This window comes from Pseudogymnoascus verrucosus, assembly GCF_001662655.1.
Source record: "Pseudogymnoascus verrucosus strain UAMH 10579 unplaced genomic scaffold scaffold_9, whole genome shotgun sequence".
Lineage (NCBI taxonomy): Eukaryota > Fungi > Ascomycota > Leotiomycetes > Thelebolales > Thelebolaceae > Pseudogymnoascus > Pseudogymnoascus verrucosus.
The window spans coordinates 448,883-465,735 of record NW_017263660.1 but is presented as its reverse complement, the minus strand read 5'-3'; the positions used below and the strand labels follow the sequence as shown (position 1 = coordinate 465,735).

At 47.2% G+C, this 16,853-nt stretch overlaps 9 protein-coding genes across 9 annotated transcripts; 5 read left to right on the top strand and 4 right to left on the bottom strand.

Annotated features, from left to right (window-relative positions):
• Nucleotides 1-72: 72 nt before the first annotated feature.
• Nucleotides 73-716, bottom strand: VE01_02449 (uncharacterized protein; the record flags this gene model as incomplete). The annotated part of the gene is made up of 2 exons (XM_018271958.1): nt 73-434; nt 482-716. The coding sequence occupies 2 exons, from the start codon at nt 714-716 to the stop codon at nt 73-75; spliced, it is 597 nt and encodes a 198-aa protein (XP_018132668.1).
• A 1,719-nt stretch (nt 717-2,435) lies between these two features.
• On the top strand, nt 2,436-3,740 carry IPL1_1 (spindle assembly checkpoint kinase; the record flags this gene model as incomplete). Its single annotated transcript, XM_018271957.1, has 2 exons — nt 2,436-2,979; nt 3,046-3,740. 2 exons carry the CDS (start codon nt 2,436-2,438, stop codon nt 3,738-3,740), a joined length of 1,239 nt encoding a protein of 412 aa, XP_018132669.1.
• Nucleotides 3,741-4,322: 582 nt separating this feature from the next.
• VE01_02447 (uncharacterized protein) lies at nt 4,323-5,594 on the top strand (the record flags this gene model as incomplete). The annotated part of the gene is made up of 2 exons (XM_018271956.1): nt 4,323-5,163; nt 5,215-5,594. The coding sequence occupies 2 exons, from the start codon at nt 4,323-4,325 to the stop codon at nt 5,592-5,594; spliced, it is 1,221 nt and encodes a 406-aa protein (XP_018132711.1).
• A 447-nt stretch (nt 5,595-6,041) lies between these two features.
• VE01_02446 (uncharacterized protein) lies at nt 6,042-7,584 on the top strand. The gene is made up of 2 exons (XM_018271955.2): nt 6,042-7,015; nt 7,062-7,584. The coding sequence occupies exons 1-2, from the start codon at nt 6,270-6,272 to the stop codon at nt 7,255-7,257; spliced, it is 942 nt and encodes a 313-aa protein (XP_018132712.2). The 5' UTR covers nt 6,042-6,269; the 3' UTR covers nt 7,258-7,584.
• VE01_02445 (uncharacterized protein) lies at nt 7,220-7,900 on the bottom strand (the record flags this gene model as incomplete). Its single annotated transcript, XM_018271954.2, has 3 exons — nt 7,220-7,368; nt 7,417-7,590; nt 7,646-7,900. The coding sequence occupies 3 exons, from the start codon at nt 7,898-7,900 to the stop codon at nt 7,264-7,266; spliced, it is 534 nt and encodes a 177-aa protein (XP_018132713.1). The 3' UTR covers nt 7,220-7,263.
• A 2,996-nt stretch (nt 7,901-10,896) lies between these two features.
• Nucleotides 10,897-11,837, bottom strand: VE01_02444 (uncharacterized protein; the record flags this gene model as incomplete). The annotated part of the gene is made up of 2 exons (XM_018271953.1): nt 10,897-11,068; nt 11,125-11,837. 2 exons carry the CDS (start codon nt 11,835-11,837, stop codon nt 10,897-10,899), a joined length of 885 nt encoding a protein of 294 aa, XP_018132714.1.
• A 247-nt stretch (nt 11,838-12,084) lies between these two features.
• Nucleotides 12,085-13,637, top strand: VE01_02443 (uncharacterized protein). Its single transcript, XM_018271952.2, has one exon. The coding sequence runs from the start codon at nt 12,232-12,234 to the stop codon at nt 13,423-13,425; it is 1,194 nt and encodes a 397-aa protein (XP_018132715.1). The 5' UTR covers nt 12,085-12,231; the 3' UTR covers nt 13,426-13,637.
• VE01_02442 (uncharacterized protein) lies at nt 13,039-14,739 on the bottom strand. Its single transcript, XM_018271951.2, has one exon. It carries the CDS (start codon nt 14,491-14,493, stop codon nt 13,693-13,695), a length of 801 nt encoding a protein of 266 aa, XP_018132716.1. The 5' UTR covers nt 14,494-14,739; the 3' UTR covers nt 13,039-13,692.
• A 336-nt stretch (nt 14,740-15,075) lies between these two features.
• On the top strand, nt 15,076-16,081 carry VE01_02441 (uncharacterized protein). Its single transcript, XM_018271950.2, has 3 exons — nt 15,076-15,238; nt 15,294-15,570; nt 15,633-16,081. The coding sequence occupies exons 1-3, from the start codon at nt 15,151-15,153 to the stop codon at nt 15,748-15,750; spliced, it is 483 nt and encodes a 160-aa protein (XP_018132717.2). The 5' UTR covers nt 15,076-15,150; the 3' UTR covers nt 15,751-16,081.
• The last annotated feature ends 772 nt before the right edge of the window (nt 16,082-16,853 follow it).

Genomic DNA, 16,853 nt, shown 5'->3' with positions numbered 1-16,853 from the left:
ATACTCGCCAGCCTCCGCAGTCAACTTATACGTTTTGGAGATGCTCTCGGTGTCCGTAAACAGCACAAGAATTCAGAGCAGCGCATCCTTTGCAAGTTGGATCTCGGTCGCAATAGCATCCTGCCTGCCTAGTTTAGGATCGTCGTAATTATTGACAGACTCGCCCCATCGTGTAAGACGGTGTCTCGCGCAGTCGAGAGCAAGGTGGCTGGTCTCGAAATCAAGATTGAAGTGGCGGTCAAACTGTGCATACTCGAAGCAGTCAGTAAAAGCAGGTGTAATACCAATGAAACCGGCGACAATACCGAACGGCTCTACTACTGTCAAGAGAAATGATAATGCAAGAGTCACACTGGAGGTGCAGTGTGACAAACTGATGGGGTTCAACGTCGTATATACCACCTCCACCTTCCCCGCGGTAGAAGGTGGAGGTGCTGGAGGTGCAGTGTGACAAACTGATGGGGTTCAACGTCGTATATACCACCTCCACCTTCCCCGCGGTACTCGACTCCGACGCAGACATCAAAGCCCATGATGCCCTGGCTGCCACTGGCAAACTTGGGCTCGTCAATCCCGGAGAAACCGTCTGCCGTATTGTTGACTTCGCGCCCGGCTTCGATTGCATGATGCATCGGACGCAGAGTCTCGATTATGGCGTCGTCCTTGAGGGCTCCATTGAGCTGTTGCTTGACTCGGGTGAGACGCAGCTTATGCATCGTGGTGATGGATTTTCCCTGTTCCAATTCTGTTCGGGGACTTTTCGAGGTATGTCGGAGGCAGCACAGCATCCTGGCCTTGTCCTGCGATTGTAGCCGCACCATAATGCGGATCATCCATTGGCCGCAAACACCAGGCCGAACCGTATTCCAGTGGCCAAAATGGCACTGGTACATTGATTGTACCCTCTTAGATTGCCACGTAGATTAGGTTGGCGAGGGGCCACTGGTGCCTAAAACGCGGATTCAGTCCTTCGCATAGACCAACAGAAATAAATGTTGCTCTCAGAGGAATAGTGGTATGACAGCAGGTCTTATTCAGCCGCTGTCAAGGCAGCAGTGTTACATGGCAGAAAAGAAAGCACATATTTTTGACTATCCTTGAAATGGCGTTACGCGCAGCAGCCCAACGGACGCCAGCAGTAGCAACAGACACAGGAGTTTCCCACTTCCACAGAAATCGAATATCAACAGCAGCCCAGCAACTTCGCTTCCACCCCTTCTCGCAGACGCATTTCGCTTCCGACCACGATTAACAACTAGAGAAGTGCCACAGAAGTTATGAGAACCCTTTCGCGTCGTCAATCAGCCAGCTCCTCAGTAACTGTAGAGAACCAATAAGCACCGCAACCTTGGAAACCATCGCACATGGACGCGCATTTTTAGGCGCCGAGTCTCTGAAGGCGCTTCCACCGGAATGAAGGAATTAGGAGTCGTGTTTAGCGCCTGGAGTTGGCTGTGGTGGGGGCGGCCGAAGAAACATCACAAAGCTTGTCGGTCCCGCCGCCAACCAGAACAGCAAGTAGGGTGGAATGCTTCCACAATGAAACATCAAAAATCTCCATGGGCTTAGTAGTGTGCTTAAAGCGCATCTACGGCAAATCAGGCGTTTCCTCTAGCGCATCGACACGCATGCAAACGTGCACATAGCATATCATTGGATGACGAGGCATGCGGATGAACCCGTCCTTCCACCATTGCGTTGCATTCATTGTAGCTTGCATCGAAGTGAGACTTGTGCGGTTATAAAAGCCCATTGACTGCTTTGGTCTGTCGATATGATGGGCTGACTTTATCACTATATTACTAAATTACTGTCACAACCATCTTTCCGCCCTGCCTTTCTGATCTTCTCATCTCACCTTCGAAGCCCTAATTTCGAAGTCAACTCACGCGAGAAATGGCAGAACTCATTGGTACGGCAACCGTGATAGCGCACCCCATAGCGCCAAAAAATCGAAGTGGATTTGAAATCGCTATAATTTGTGCCACAAAAGTTGAGGCTGATGCTGTTGAGGTTACATTTGACAAGGTCTGGGATCATAAGTACAAAAGAGCGCCAGGAGACACAAATGCCTACACTACAGGTGTTATTGGCGACCACAACACAGTTCTAGCATATATGCCAGGCATAGGAAAGGGAGCAGCAGGAAAGGTAGCAGGAAGCTTTTGCTCTAGCTTCACAGGAATCCGGCTTGCTTTGCTTGTTGGTATTTGTGGGGGCGTGCCGAGCGGAGGAGCTGATACTAGGAAGGAACTCTTACTCGGCGATGTGGTTATCTCCAATGGTATCGTTCAATATGACTTTGGTCGCCGGTTGCCGGGCAACTTCAAACGGAAGGATACCCTCAATGACAATCTTGGGAGACCAAATTTGGAGATCCGAACATATTTGAAAAACTCCAGGGCTGGATGGGTACGAAAACGCTTCAGAACAATATGACGAAGTACCTTGAAGCCATTCTCGAGGAGGCTGATTTCAAGGAATCACGATACCCAGGCCCTGATAGAGACATGCTATTCGAATCGGCATATCGCCACAAGCATCATGAGTCCGAAGAGTACCTTCTTTGCACGGACTGTGACCAAGGAGAGGATAGCATCTGTGACATTGCCCTTCATGCATCCTGCTCAGTGCTCGGATGCGACAAGGTAAGGCTTATTCATCGTGCAAGGCTGAACACGGCTAAAGAGGCGATGGAGTCACCCAAACCTGCAATACACTATGGCAAGATCGCCTCTGGAGACACCGTTATGAGATCGGGAGAGGACCGAGACGAGATTGCTCGAAGCGAGGGAGTTATCGCGTTTGAGATGGAGGGTGCTTGGGTATGGGACAGTTTTCCTTGTGTCATCATAAAGGGAATATGTGACTATGCCGACAGCCATAAGAGCAAAGAATGGCAAGCCTATGCCGCAGCAACTGCTGCGTCTTGCATGAAATCATTTTTGGAAGACTGGCCAACCACACACCATACACAACGTATGTATGCCTATGACTGGTATATAATAAAAGCTACGAGTTATATACTGAATGCAAAGCGTATAGTATCCCTTTCAAATGAACACTACCAATCTTCCTACAGCTCAAATAGAGTCGTGCTTCTCAACACTGAACTACAGAATCAACCTTCCGGGCCAAAAGAGTGTCACCTTAGCATGTTCGAAATTGGAAAGCCCTTAGGGAAAGGGAGTTTTGGTCATGTTTACCTCGCTAGAGAGCGCAGCTCTGGGTTCGTTTGTGCCTTGAAGGTTCTCTATAAGCATGAAATACAGCAGGCTAAGGTCGAAAGGCAAGTACGAAGAGAAATTGAAATCCAAAGCAACTTACGACACGATAACATCTTAAAATTATATGCCCATTTCCACGACAGCGAGAAAATTATATTGGTTCTGGAATTCGCCGGAAAAGGAGACTTGTCCAGGCACCTTCGTCGCTGTAATCGGTTTCCAGAGTGGAAAGCAGCTCTGTATATCGCGCAAATGGCTGCAGCTTTGAATTATATGCACAAGAAGCATGTTATGCACAGAGATATCAAGCCGGAAAATATCCTTATAGGCATGGATGGCGAGATCAAACTATCTGATTTCGGTTCGAGCGTCCATTCGCCAAATAAAAGGAGGAATACACTATGCGGAACATTAGATTACCTATCGCCGGAAATGATCAAAGCCAGACGCGGAAGCCAGAAGGATAATTACGGCCAGGAGGTTGACTTGTGGGCATTAGGTGTTTTGACATGAGTTGTTGACTGGAAAGGCACCATTTGAAGACACACCAATAATAACCCAGGATAGAATCGCATCGGGCAAGATAACGGTACCTGAATTCGTGAGTCCTGAAGCCACGGATCTAATTGCCAGAGTAAGATGCCATCCAAACTCCGACTTCCGCTGCTGATTCTACCTAGCTACTTGTCCTTGATCCAGAGAGGCGAATTTCCTTCCAACAGGTTCAGACCCATCCGTGGATCATTGAGCACTGCGTGAAGGGGGGGCGCTTAATATTAACGGAGGGCAAGTCCTAAAGCATACTACAGCGAATCGACTGATTCAAATCATCGCATTCAGAGAGTTGAATCTCGGGGTTTTGAGGCACTGGTGATCGATTAATTGTGTGCAAAGTGAGCTCCAATCATACGTAAACACGACTTTCTAGATTACATAATGCATCCGTTGTCCCTAATTGTATAACTTCAAATATTTTCTCGAGCAAATGTCCCTTATAGAGCAGTTATTACTTTGCGAACCTCTTCAAAGAAGTTTTGAGGCCGTCCGTTCTTCAATTGCCTCTGCTAGCCATCCTACAATTCATTGTCCATTTCAATGGAAGAGACGCTTTGCTTGGACCCAGATGGAGACGTGATTCTCATCTTGCGGAACCCAAATGCGACTTTTGCCGCTTGGGAGGAAAGACAGGACTATATGCCGCTTCCACTTGTGCCAGTGAGACGAGAATCTCCATCTCCAGTAGAGACGTCATACAAGAAGTCAAAGGGAAAGAAAGCGAAGTCCATGTTCACATTTGCTGAACCTGAACCAGATATTGTCGAAGCATTTGAAATCCCAGAGCCCCAGGCCGAGGCTTCTGAAGCTGTTGAATTTCAGGCTGATCTTGATCATGATCGTGAGCCGGCCAACGTAGAATCTCCGGAAGCTCTGGAGCTTGATACTTCAATTGACTACGTGCAGCCATCCAGAAAGGCAGATGTGCGGTTGCAAGTCTCCTCGCGCCATTTGATTCTAGCGTCAACCTATTTCAAGCGAATGTTTCGAAATGATTGGAAAGAAACTTGTTCTGCCGATGGCCTTTTCGAAATCTTTACGGAGAACTGGGACAGCGATGCTTTGTTAATCTTGATGAACATCATCCATGGTCATACACAAAATGTGAAACGCACTATCAGCCTCGAGATGCTCGCCAAACTCGCGGTTCTTGTGGATTATTATCAGTGCGCTGAAGTAGTCGAAATATTTTCAGAAATCTGGATCAATCAATTGAATACGAACCTCCATGCAACATACTCCAGGGACCTCATTCTGTGGATATGTATATCCTGGGTTTTCCGCCAACCATACCAGTTTAAAGCAGCTACATACACTGCCTTGAAGCAAAGCCAAGGACCTATTCGAACGCTGGGACTTCCAATCCCAGAAATAATAGTTGGTAAGTTCGTGGTAATCCTGGAGAATGTGATGGAGCTAATTACCTGTACAGAGAAGATCAATCAAGAGAGGCTACAATCCATCGATCAGATTATTTCAGCACTTCACAAACTTCTTGATGATTTCTACGAACGCCGAAAACTATACTCGTTCGAGTGCAACTCAATACTTCTTGGCGCTCTTACTACAGAGATGCGTGCGCGAGGTCTCTTTTCTCCGCGACCAACAATACCCTTTTTGGGCTTTAGTCTTGCAACGACCATGGCAAGTGTTCGCGGTATCCGATCCCCAAGATGGCACATGAAGCGTAATTCCCCCTTTGGTCCAGAAGTTGATGCGATTGATTGCAGCCTTGAACCGCTTATCTACCCAATCGTCGATGGCGTAGAGAAGAGTATGAATGGCCTAGCGCTGGAAGATTTTCTTGGTTAAAGTTAACAGCTCTGAGAGGAGGGACACTATGGACAGAATATTAGAAATTAAAGATGAGTCGAAATGGCAATACCTTATCCCATGACGTCTTTTGACCGATGATCGTGGATGATCTCCATTGACTTTTAGAAGTCTCTCGTTTTTGGAAGCAAAAAAAGACCTCGTCGGGGCGAGTAATGTGCTTCACAACTTTCTGAGTAACGTCAACATATATGCCGAACCGTTGATGATCCTGGCTTGCAAGCCGGAGTTAGCGTCACCAAAGGATATCGGGGGTTCCATCACATTAGAGCGGTGTTGCGACATGAATAATGAATCTCCAATACTAACTCCGTAATGAATGATACCAGCTGCTGCCGGAGCCAATTCCAAGTATTGACAACAGGTTGAGTGTGTTGTCGTTCGTTAACATTCAGCCGCAGCGGCTTCCGGTCCAATCAGATCGAACGGCACCCCTCAGATCTGGCCTAACTGTAAGGTAGAATAGAACTCTTGCGGTGAGCTCGAGTGATGCCGTTGGATACTATTGCCGAGAGGCTGCCGCTCAGCTGAGTGCGCCAGCCTCAAGCTGGCATCTTCTCCCAGACCTTCACCCAAATTCGCAACGAGGCCAACTCGACGGTTCAATAACTCCCGAGGACCCTCTCTCTTGCGATCATCGAGCCTAGTCCAATAATGCGTCTGCTACGGTACAATAACAACGGTGATTTCAGCCTGACGGAGTACGTCGAGAGCGGTATCCCAAAGTATGCCATACTTTCGCACAGATGGGGAGCGGAGGAGGTCACTTTCAAGAATCTCATAGAGGGTACGAACAAGAGCAAGACTGGCTATAGCAAGATACAGTTCTGTGGTGAACAAGCTAAGCGTAACGGTTTGAAACACTTTTGGGTGGACACCTGCTGCATCGATAAATCGAATAGCACTGAGCTTCAAGAAGTTATCAACTCGATGTTTCGCTGGTACCAAAATGCAATCAAATGCTATGTTTACCTGCCAGATGTTTCGCGACCTCGCGCCGATTCGACCAACGCGTCCAATAAGGACTGGGAATCGACATTTCGGAAAAGCGAATGGTTCACTCGAGGCTGGACTTTGCAGGAGCTTCTTGTAGCGGCATTAGTCGATTTCTTCTCCAAAGAGGCAGAGCTACTGGGCAATAAAGCCTCCCTAGAACGACATATTTGCGAGAAAAAAGGAGTTCCGGTCAAGGCCCTTCGAGGGAGTCCCTTGTTTGATTTCGGCGTCACTGAGCGGATGTCTTGGGCAGCAAACCGATTGACAACGAGAGATGAGGACAAAGTCTACTCATTGTTTGGCATATTCGGTGTGTTCCTACCGATTATATGGGGAGAAGGGCAAGAGAATGCGCTACGGCGGCTTCAAGAAGAGATAGACAAAAAGGTTAAGGGAGTTAAGGGGTATGAGTTCCATAATCTTCTCAAACCAGTGCTAACCAAAACTTAGAACACCATTTGTTCCCGATCTAAAATTCGCTAGTCAAGGGAATGTCAGGCAAGAGAAGATACAGCGCTGTGTAACCAGCTTTGGAAACTCCAGCACTTATAGAGGGAGAACGGGAATCAAGTGCTATAGATGCGATAATAATCACCTACTACAAAACGCTCTGTGTCAAGGAGCTCATTCCCTGCTGCTGCCTTGACCAGCTCTAATTTATCGAACCATAAGTAATGGTTTGTGAGTCGATTCTCATGTCACCCTGAGCAAGATTCGTAATCTGGCCATGGTTATTGATGGTATAAGTGTTGCCTTCCTATTCTTGTGTTACTGGCTTGTGTCTATTAAAAGGTTCTTGTCTTACCTCAGTCGCCTCACTGGTACCTGTCGCTTCCATAGCTTGCTTGATTTTTGCTCTTACTTGTTTGTACCCATCGTCTTCCGCATCATCGAACTTGCAGATGTCGAGGTGATTTGCCTGCATGGGTAAGATTTCTCCAACCCCGGGGTAGGATGCATCTTCCTCTTTGACCACCAACTGGCCATCTCCGTTAGTACGCAGCAGTAGTTGGTATTTGCGATTCAATGCGTACCACTTTGTATGTCGACTTCTTCTCAAAGAAGAAAACAATTGCAATTTTGGCCGAAGTCTGGTTCCGCTTGCGAATGAGGTCCGGAAAACCATGTCGAAGATCCTTAAGCTCCATCGAATCCAGTGTGAGATTATTCAAGGTTTTCTGGTCGGTTTTCCGAACGAGGTTGTAGATTCGTCTGACAACTTCCCCCCACCCAGCTATTTTGGAGCCGAAGAATGGCGTGCTAATAACCCTAAGTGAACCTAACCCCATTTGAGCTCTCTATCGAATGAATCGCTAATGCTCGTCTCTTTAATATTATAGGGAGTAAGTGGATTCGACCCGGTTTGAGGTACTCTGTCGAATAGATACCTAATGCTGTCTCTTTGGTATTATAGGCAGTAAGTGAACCTGACCTAATCTGAGTTTCTCTCTGTCAGACGGATGGCTAATGCTCGTCTCTCTGGTATTATAGGTGGTAAGTGAACCTGACCTGATTTGAGCTACTCTCTATCGAATAGATAGCTGATGCAAGTCTCTTTGTGGTATTATAGGCAGTAAGTAAATCTGACCCGATCAAAGTCCCTCTCTATTGAATGAATAGCTGATGCAAGTCTCTGTGTGGTATTATAGGTAGTAAGTGAACCTAATCTTATCTAAGTTCATTTCTATTGAATAGATGGCTAATGCTAGCGTCATTGGTATTATAGGTAGTAAGTGAACCTAGCCTAATCCTCGCTATTAAATAAAGGGCTAATGCTTGTCTCTTTGATATTATAGGCAGTGAGTGAACCTAACCTAATCTGAGATCTAATAGATGGCTAATGTTCTTCTCTTTGGTATTATAGTACGTAAGTAAACCTAACTTGACCTGACTTCCTCTTTGTCAAATGGATGGCTAATGCGAGTCTCGTTGGTATTATAGGCAGTAAGTGAACCTGACCTGATTTGAGCTACTATGTTAAATGGATGGCTAATGCTTGCGTTTTCGGTATTATAGGCAGTCAGTGAATGACCTAATCCGAGTTTCTCTTTGTTGAATAGATGACTGACCTTTGTCTCTTTGGTATTATAGCTGGTAAGTGAACCTGACCTGATTTGAGCTACTCTCTATTGAGTAGATAGCTGATGCTTGTCTCTTTGGTATTATAGGCAGTAAGTGAACCTAACTTGATATGAGTTCCTTTCTATCGAATGGATAGCTGATACTCTTTTCCTTGGTATTATAGGTAGTAAGTGAACTGAATTTGATCGAAGTTCCTTTCTTTCGAGTAGGTTGCTAAGGCTTGTCTCGTTGGTATTATAGTCTGTAAGTGAACCTAAACTAATCTGACTTCTCCCTGTGGAATAGACTGCTAATGCTGTCTCTTTGGTATTATAGGCAGTATGTGAACCTAACCTAACCTAAGTTTCTCTCTATCGGACAGATGGCTAATGCTTGTCTCTTTGGTATTATAGGGAGTAAGTGAATCTGACCTAATCTGACTCTGTCTTTAAATGGATAGCTGATGCTTGCTACTTTGGTATTATAGGTGGTAAGTTAACCTGCCCTGGTTTGGGCTACGCTCTGTTGAATCAGTGGCTGATGCTTGTCTCTTTGGTATTATAGCAAGTAAGTTAATGTGACCTAATCTTAGTTTCTCTCTATCGAATAGATGGCTAATACTCATTTCTTTGATATTATAGCCAGTTAGTGAACTTGACCTGATCTAAGTTCCTCTCTATCGAATGGATAGCTGATGTTGGTATTATAGGAAGTAAGCCAACTTGACCTGATCTGCGTTACTCTCTATTAAATGGGTGGCTGATGCGATTGTCTTTGGTATTGTAGCAAGTAAGTGAACCTGTCCTAATCCGTGTTCCTCTTTATAAAATGGATGACTGATGATGGTTTATTTGGTGTTATAGGAAGTAAGTGAACGTGACCTGATCTGAGTTTCTCTCTTTTGAATAGATAGCTGATTCTCGTCTCTTTGGTATTATAGAGAGTAAGTGAACCTGACCTGATTTAGGCAACTCTCTGTGTAATAGATGGCTAATGCTAGTCATTTTGGTATTATAGCTAGTAAGTTAACCCGACGCGGCCTTCAACTACACTAGCCCGTATAGAGAAGGCTGATGCAGTCCTTTGTGGCTTGATAGCTAGTAAGTGAACCAGAACAATGAAATCTAATGTCGGCGTGTTTTAATTCATAGGCTGATTTATTGGCTGTCTACAGCGAGTGAGTTACCTATTTGAATGCAGGTCAGTCCTTAAGTAACATAATTAGACACCCCTATTGCGTGCAGTGGAGAAGAGAAACAGTCATGCAGTGGAGCAGCTACTTACCCATGGTGCTCGCCCGACTTTCAATACAGGCGTATTTTGGACGCCAAAGGAACTAGCGAAGCATCTTGGCGAGATGAAGATTGTCGAATTGTTGGAACACTACGCACGGATTGAGTAAAGTTAGCCAACTTCTCTACGCGTCATGATATCGGTTACGGAAGCTTAGGTTGCTTGCCCGTTGGGCAATGTTTATTTGGTCTCACGTCCGGAATTGTATCTTCTAGATTCATTTCTTGTGGAAGGGAGAATTATAAGGGAAACGGCACAAAAGTTCCCCATTTTTGGAACCCTACTCACCCTGCTCACCCTCGCTTCACCCCTTAAGGCGGCAAGGGGCTCAGATTCCACGCTATGCCTATTGGCACGATTGAGAGTAAAAAGCAAGCTTTTGTATGGCAGAGCGGACGGGATGCCCAATTCTCTTGAGTCTATGATCATATGTGACTATTCTTCGAGTAGAGCTGAGTATATAGTGGTGTGCTGGGTGGGTCTGGGTACGCCGCGGACTGATGTATCTGCCTCACCCATGAGCCGCGATCGACCTCGCACTAGCAAGAGCGTCACCGCGCTGTCGACAACATCACGGAGCGAGTTTCGAAGCTGTTGTGGACCACGCCTTGTGATGAACGGGATTGGTTGCTTCGCTAGTTGATAGTAAGGACGAGGTTCCTTCAAACGCACGACGCGGCTCAAGTTTGCTCGTGGGGGCATGTTTGGCTATGAATTTGGATATCGGAGGTTTAGGGCAGGTAATAATTGGTGGAATAGTTGGAAAATGTCTAATATAAACTCACGAAGGTTGAGCCCGTCAGTTGTGTAGGTGGAGTAAATCCTCACATGATCAAATTATGAAGACTCTAGAGATCCAAGTACATAAAAGCATAACTCTACCTAAACCAGCAGCTCGTTTTCCAACAGTACCTAGAAAAACTAATACTATCTACCAAGATTCCTCCTTCCCCTCCCAAGTCAAGAACTTCCCACCATGCGTCTCCTTACCAGCCTTATCAAAGACCGCCACCATCCCATCACACGTCTCATCCACCGGCTGAGGCGCCTCCTTGAGACCTAACATCTGGGCGCTTGAGTTCCCTCCAGGTGTCTGGACCCATCTAGAGCGAGAATTTAGTATTATTTTTCCAATCAAGAATGGGGATGGTTGATTTACCCTGGGCTCATGATGAAGGCACAGATTCTTTCCTCCTCGGCGTTGATTCGCTTGGTGAGCCAGTGCTGAGCGGCCTTCGTGGGTCCGTAGACGGCGTTGGGAACGGGGAGTTGGTTGCTAAGATTCATGAGCTGGGTTTTAGGGACGGGCAGGGTGTAGGTAAATTCGGTGGATACTGTGATGATATGGGAATGGGGATACAGTAACTCACTGCCGCCAATAGTTAGCTGGGTTAGGAATATCAAGCTGACTGGGGTACTAACCACGATAGAACCAGCGCCCGAGCCGATAGTAATCCACGTCGGTCTCTGTGACTTCAGCAGCAGCGGCAGCGTAGCCTGATACAGCATAAAAAACCCATAAATGTTCGTCTCAAAATTAACCCTCAGGTCCGCGATTTTAGCATCCTCGATCTTGACAAAGGGAACTATGAAAGCAGCATTGGCGATGACAATATCAAGGTGGTTAATCCCTTGGCCTTTGAGCTCTTGAATAGCGGTAGGGGCGTCGGTCTCGCTTGTGGCATCGATTTTGACGACTATAAGACTGCTTCCGGGGCCGATGGGAAAGTTGGACAGTGCTTTGGAGGTTGGGTCGTCGGGATTGCGGTTTGCTGCGATGACGGTGTGGTTTGGTTTGGCGAGGTAGCGTTTGATGATTCCTTCGCCCAGGCCACGGTTGGCGCCGGTGATGAGGACGACGGTAGGAGACATGGTTAATGCGTCAATTGATGTCTGGATAAATCACTTGGGAACTGTAAATCAGGGATGGTAGTGGTGTTTCTGTCGAGTTATGCTTCTTTGATGACATTTTTATGATGAGTACAGCGCTTTTTATAATCAAAACAGTAAAAATATCATTTATAATACAGACCCATATAATGATATTCAAGTCCGTCTTTCAAATCCCCAACGATGGAAAAAATCCCAAAACGGATAGCGCCCGCATCTGATAAATAAGGTTTCCGCTGCCGCCCACCGACATGAGACATCCCTGACATCGTGGGAAACTCGCCCGATCCGGATAGCGCCCGCAACAGGCTGAATAATCATGAAGTCGACATCATCGATCTCTTCCGCCACTTTACCGTAATCCCAGTGAACCATCATGCCTCGGAGCTTAGAAACCAAAGCCTGTAACGCCTGCGCGATAGCGAAGCGGAGGTGCGAGAAGCAGACGCCGCATTGCCGCCGATGCAGGACTCGGGGCATGGCATGCACGTATCCTCCGACGAAGCCTGGTCTATTCGGCCTTTTCGAGGGGGAGAATTCATTTTCCGTCCAGCAGGATGTTTCAGCTCTCACTACTCCGCCGTTGTTTGTAAGCTCTCTGGAACGTGAGAGAGAAACTGATGCTGGGTTGTCGCCGCGACTTGATCTGTCGCTGGCCAACAGTATTGCGAGCGCCCAGCCGGCTTCCACGTGGTTCACGTCATCTGAGGCGTGGAAAATCGCTCCTTCGCCGGAAGTTACTGGTGATGCACTTTGTATGGCGGATGTAAAATATCACATCCGAAACATCCATCAGTGGCTTAAACAATGGGTTGCCAAGGGCAGCAACCCCTTCATCCACACACGGCTTTATCAAACCCGATTCCCCCCGTGTATCCAAGATGCATATATGGCTATGTCATGCTACTTCTCTAAAACAGACTTAAATGAGCTGACGGTATTTCGAATTATCGAGGACCGCGCGAGGCGGTTAGTAGAGGATGGCTTGACCGACTCGTTGCTGGGAACTCCACTTGATACACATGAGCATTTAGCTCGGGTCCAGGCATTGGCGATGTACCAGGCTATATGTCTGTATGATGGAGATATCAGACTTCGACATCTTGCAGAGGGTTATATTCCAGTACTGAATAGCTGGATCCGAGAAATGGTTGACCATGCTACTCAAACTCCATGTTTGGGTCGTCTGGTCATGGCATCTCCTTATGAGCATACAGCTATTGAACCAAGAGGCGAGAACTTATTATGGTACTCCTGGATACTCGCTGAGAGCATTCGACGCACATCAATGCTTGCTGCGAGTATCCAGTCGATCTATTTGATACATAGAGATGGAACAGCTTCTTGCTATGGTAGTATGACGTTCACGACCAAGCAAGGGGCGTGGGACGTTGATTCGGCCTATGAGTGGGAGAAAATGTGCTCGGAAGTGAATGTTGGGTTTGTCCAGCTGGCTGAGGCGCCTATCCTCCTTACTAAGGCGGAGCCAGATGATGTGGATGAGTTTGCGAAGGCGATGCTGTCGATAATATGTGGTGCGAGTAGGGTTAATAGGTGGATAAATAGATAATGTAAAATATGTAATGATGTTCTCAGTTCCCCGATATATCACTGCAAGTAAGTAATATGTGTGAGCTGTGGGGGTCCTTCACGGAGCTCCATTCCAGCCACACGTTATAGATACTCCGGGATCTGATAGTCAATGGCCTTACTCGAGTGGTTGGCCCATGAGCATTAATATATGTCGTGTGAAGATGTTGGTTAACATCCCTCCAAAATAAGTTAAAGTAAGTTGGACAATATGGTAGCTATAACTGTACACTGATTTCGTCAAGCTTCATGCTATAACAGGCCAAAACTGCTCCTCGGTCTCCAGAACCTTCAGAAAGAGTTTCTGCGGATTTTGGACACTCATTTTAACAAACACGGCCTCATTCATAGTCCGTATATGTGCTGGGGCTGTTTCCTTATTATGCTCGATATCCTCACTCAACTTATTCACCGCATCATCAATGATACGCGCCAACCTATCCACAAAATCCGCAAACTCGGGACTACTCCAATTAGGAATAAACTCCGTCCTCAACGCCCCTCCATCCGCATCCTCCTCCGGACTCTGCTCATTCAACTGCCCCTTCGCCCACGACCAAGCCTCAAGATAACACTTTTCCGTCGCCCAAAACAGGACCGCCGCATCGAGCCACCACGGCTCCGTAACAACGGGATTCAGCGGGACATATTTAAACAGCCCCTCATATACAATCAGACAATCCGGCCTGCTATCATCGGCGCGCGGCTCAAGATCGATCCCGTACCGCGCCGCGACGTCGAGGAAAAATTGTTCCTCCCGACGCACATTCGCCACTGCCTCGGTCAACCACGTGGCCAGTGCTGGCTCGCTTCCGTCAAGCTCGGCCTCGTCGGGTGGGTTCTGGAGCTGGGCTAGCATGGTTTCCACGCCGACGATGTAGGCGTGGATGTACTTCCTGTCATTGATGAGCCATGACCGCAGAGTGTCCTTGTCGAGGCGGCCGTGGGCGGCGGCGAGGAGGAAGGGCGATTGTGTGGCTATTGCGAACTGGGCGGGGGACTCGGAGAGGAGGTGCTTGGTGAGGGAGAAATATAGGTGTTCCGTCATTTTGGGGATAGGGTGGCGGTATGACAGTGGGCAATTGCTGGGTTGAGTTCTCTGTGGTCATCATGGCTCTTAGGTTGTCTTGGGAGCTTCAGGGAGCTTCATCCTCGCTGACTAAGCTGAGTGACGAAATCATTCTTGTGGTTTGTTTCCCCTGAAGCTAGTTTATAGCTTGTTTATACGTATAGATGTTAGTGTTAGTGTTCCAAGTTGAAGTCTGTATAGCTTCATATAAAATTTCAAAGATACTTATATCCAAAGTACTTTTTAAGGGTCCTCATGCATGTCATGATGTACTATACATAACCTGCCAAGGCAACATAAGGAAACTACCGGCTTGTACTGTCAATGACTCCCGATCCTGGCCCCGCACCAAGGCGGATTCACGGCATGCCAAAAGCAAAATTCCTGCATTCCAAGGGTGTCCCATGACGTATCGTGCCGTGTTAGAAGAATATATTAATTCTTTGAAGCCGCCCACCGCTTCTTGTTTCTTTCAACTCTCACCGCAGCCTCATTTAAAGCGACAACCATTTAAAGCGACAACCATTTAAAGCGACAACCATTTAAAGCGACAACCATTTAAAGCGACAACCATTTAAAGCGACACCATTCAAAACATCAAATCACATCTCGCAGTACACGCGACAACTCGTAACCATGATGGATTTAGCAGAGACGCTCCTCCTCCCCGTTCGCGCTGTCCAAGCGCTGTTCGCGATAATTGTCCTAGGCCTGCTGGCAGATGGTGAGTAACAGAATCCCATGCGACAACCCTCTTCCAACGCACTGACACGTTGCAGTCACCACCAACTGGTATACCGCGTCCGAAGTCAACTTTCTCATATTCGCCTCCGTCTGGACCCTCCTCGCCGTCGCCTACCTCGTCATCGCCCCCCTCACCTTCCCCGCCGCAGCGCACAAGCACGCCATCCTTGTCGCCGAGGCGCTGACGATGCTCTTCTGGTTCGCCGGCTTCATCGCGCTCGCTGACCTGCTTGGCAAGGTGGGGTGCACGTCGCGACAGGGAAAGGCATGCGGCGAGTCGATCGGGGGTACTGTCTTCGCGGCCTTTGAGTGGTAAGTTGATCTGATAGATTCTCCGATTATGGATTTTTGGCTGACTGGATGACTTTTTGCAGGTTATTGTTCCTGGGAACTACGGCTTTGGCGGCGCTGCACGTCTTTCGCACACGTGGTGGCAGCTCGGAGCCAGCGCATGCTATGAAGGTGCAGCCAACGCCATATCAAGGCGCATAAGGCGTTGACCGAACGATTTGCTTGGTGAAGCGGAGGGAGGGGAGAGTTTTCTTTTTCGCTCCTGTTTTTTGCTTCGATCAGCAGTGGACGACGCCGTGGATGTTTTCATGATACCCGTTCGAATGCTCTTTGCCGTATTTATGGGATGGAGTTTGTTTGCTTTTCTGGAGGGAATTAATAGTAATTATCGGGGTCGTGGTTTATCAGTTTCATACCAATTTTCGCATTTCGCAAATATAGTTGTATGCCAGCTTGTTGCAGCATCTTTAAAATGAATATCACATTGTTAAACAGTGAAAGATTTAAGGGCTAGAAGCTTTTATAAGGATGGCTAATTGTCTCATATTATTCAGCTACAGAAGTCGATTTGTGTTCTGCTGCATCGGAGTTGTGACCATGACCATCAAAATCTGCAGGTATCTTTACATAGTAACATATATGTGGGGATACATGCCCTACCACAATCGCCAAGTACTAGCACGTGAAACGAAGGAATCGCAGGATCCTGGCATCTGAACCCAATTACCTAAATAGGCAATGAGCTGAAATTTAGCTTATGATTAGAAATTCAGCTGGTCCAATCATCGTAGGTACGGCTGTAACTATCAACGCGTCTACAACACACCACGCACTCCCAAACTGTGCCTATATTATTAATATTGTTCTTCAATTTATCATCGCGTCGCTGTATTGTGTCCACTATAGCCTCTTTCTACAATTATCATCGCAGAACTTAAATAGAGTTACCAAGGCCAGGACGACATGTCTCGGCGCGGGGCGGCGCGGCACGTCCCCGGCATCTGGACCCTTTGGGTCCCCTGTCAAAAGTGGAAATAAGGATCGCTTCAGGTCCAGCCCACATGGCTCACGAAGGGGGGGGAACTGTGCTAATTATAGTTATTATCGATAGCTCAAGACTGGCGACGATTACATTTCTAGGGCATATCCCCTCCAAATATAAAGTCCAGAGGATGAACGATACATAGGCTTCTGAGACGAACATACAGAGCTGTTCGTGACCTTCTGGAGCCGCCAGAGTCGGGTTCTCGATACCACTGTTGTGAATAACCTCTTATATTTTTTTTGATCGAGCGGCGCATGTC

What these genes read in the sequence shown, in the direction of transcription:
- VE01_02446 (XM_018271955.2), top strand. Translation starts at nt 6,270, where the DNA reads ATGCGTCTGCTACGGTACAATAACAACGGTGATTTCAGCCTGACGGAG. An exon ending in AAGGTTAAGGGAGTTAAGGG is followed by an intron (nt 7,016 to 7,061) that starts GTATGAGTTCCA and finishes ACCAAAACTTAG; the next exon opens with AACACCATTTGTTCCCGATC.
- VE01_02443 (XM_018271952.2), top strand. Translation starts at nt 12,232, where the DNA reads ATGCCTCGGAGCTTAGAAACCAAAGCCTGTAACGCCTGCGCGATAGCG.
- VE01_02442 (XM_018271951.2), bottom strand. Translation starts at nt 14,493, where the DNA reads ATGACGGAACACCTATATTTCTCCCTCACCAAGCACCTCCTCTCCGAG.
- VE01_02441 (XM_018271950.2), top strand. Translation starts at nt 15,151, where the DNA reads ATGATGGATTTAGCAGAGACGCTCCTCCTCCCCGTTCGCGCTGTCCAA. An exon ending in CCTAGGCCTGCTGGCAGATG is followed by an intron (nt 15,239 to 15,293) that starts GTGAGTAACAGA and finishes GACACGTTGCAG; the next exon opens with TCACCACCAACTGGTATACC. An exon ending in GTCTTCGCGGCCTTTGAGTG is followed by an intron (nt 15,571 to 15,632) that starts GTAAGTTGATCT and finishes GACTTTTTGCAG; the next exon opens with GTTATTGTTCCTGGGAACTA.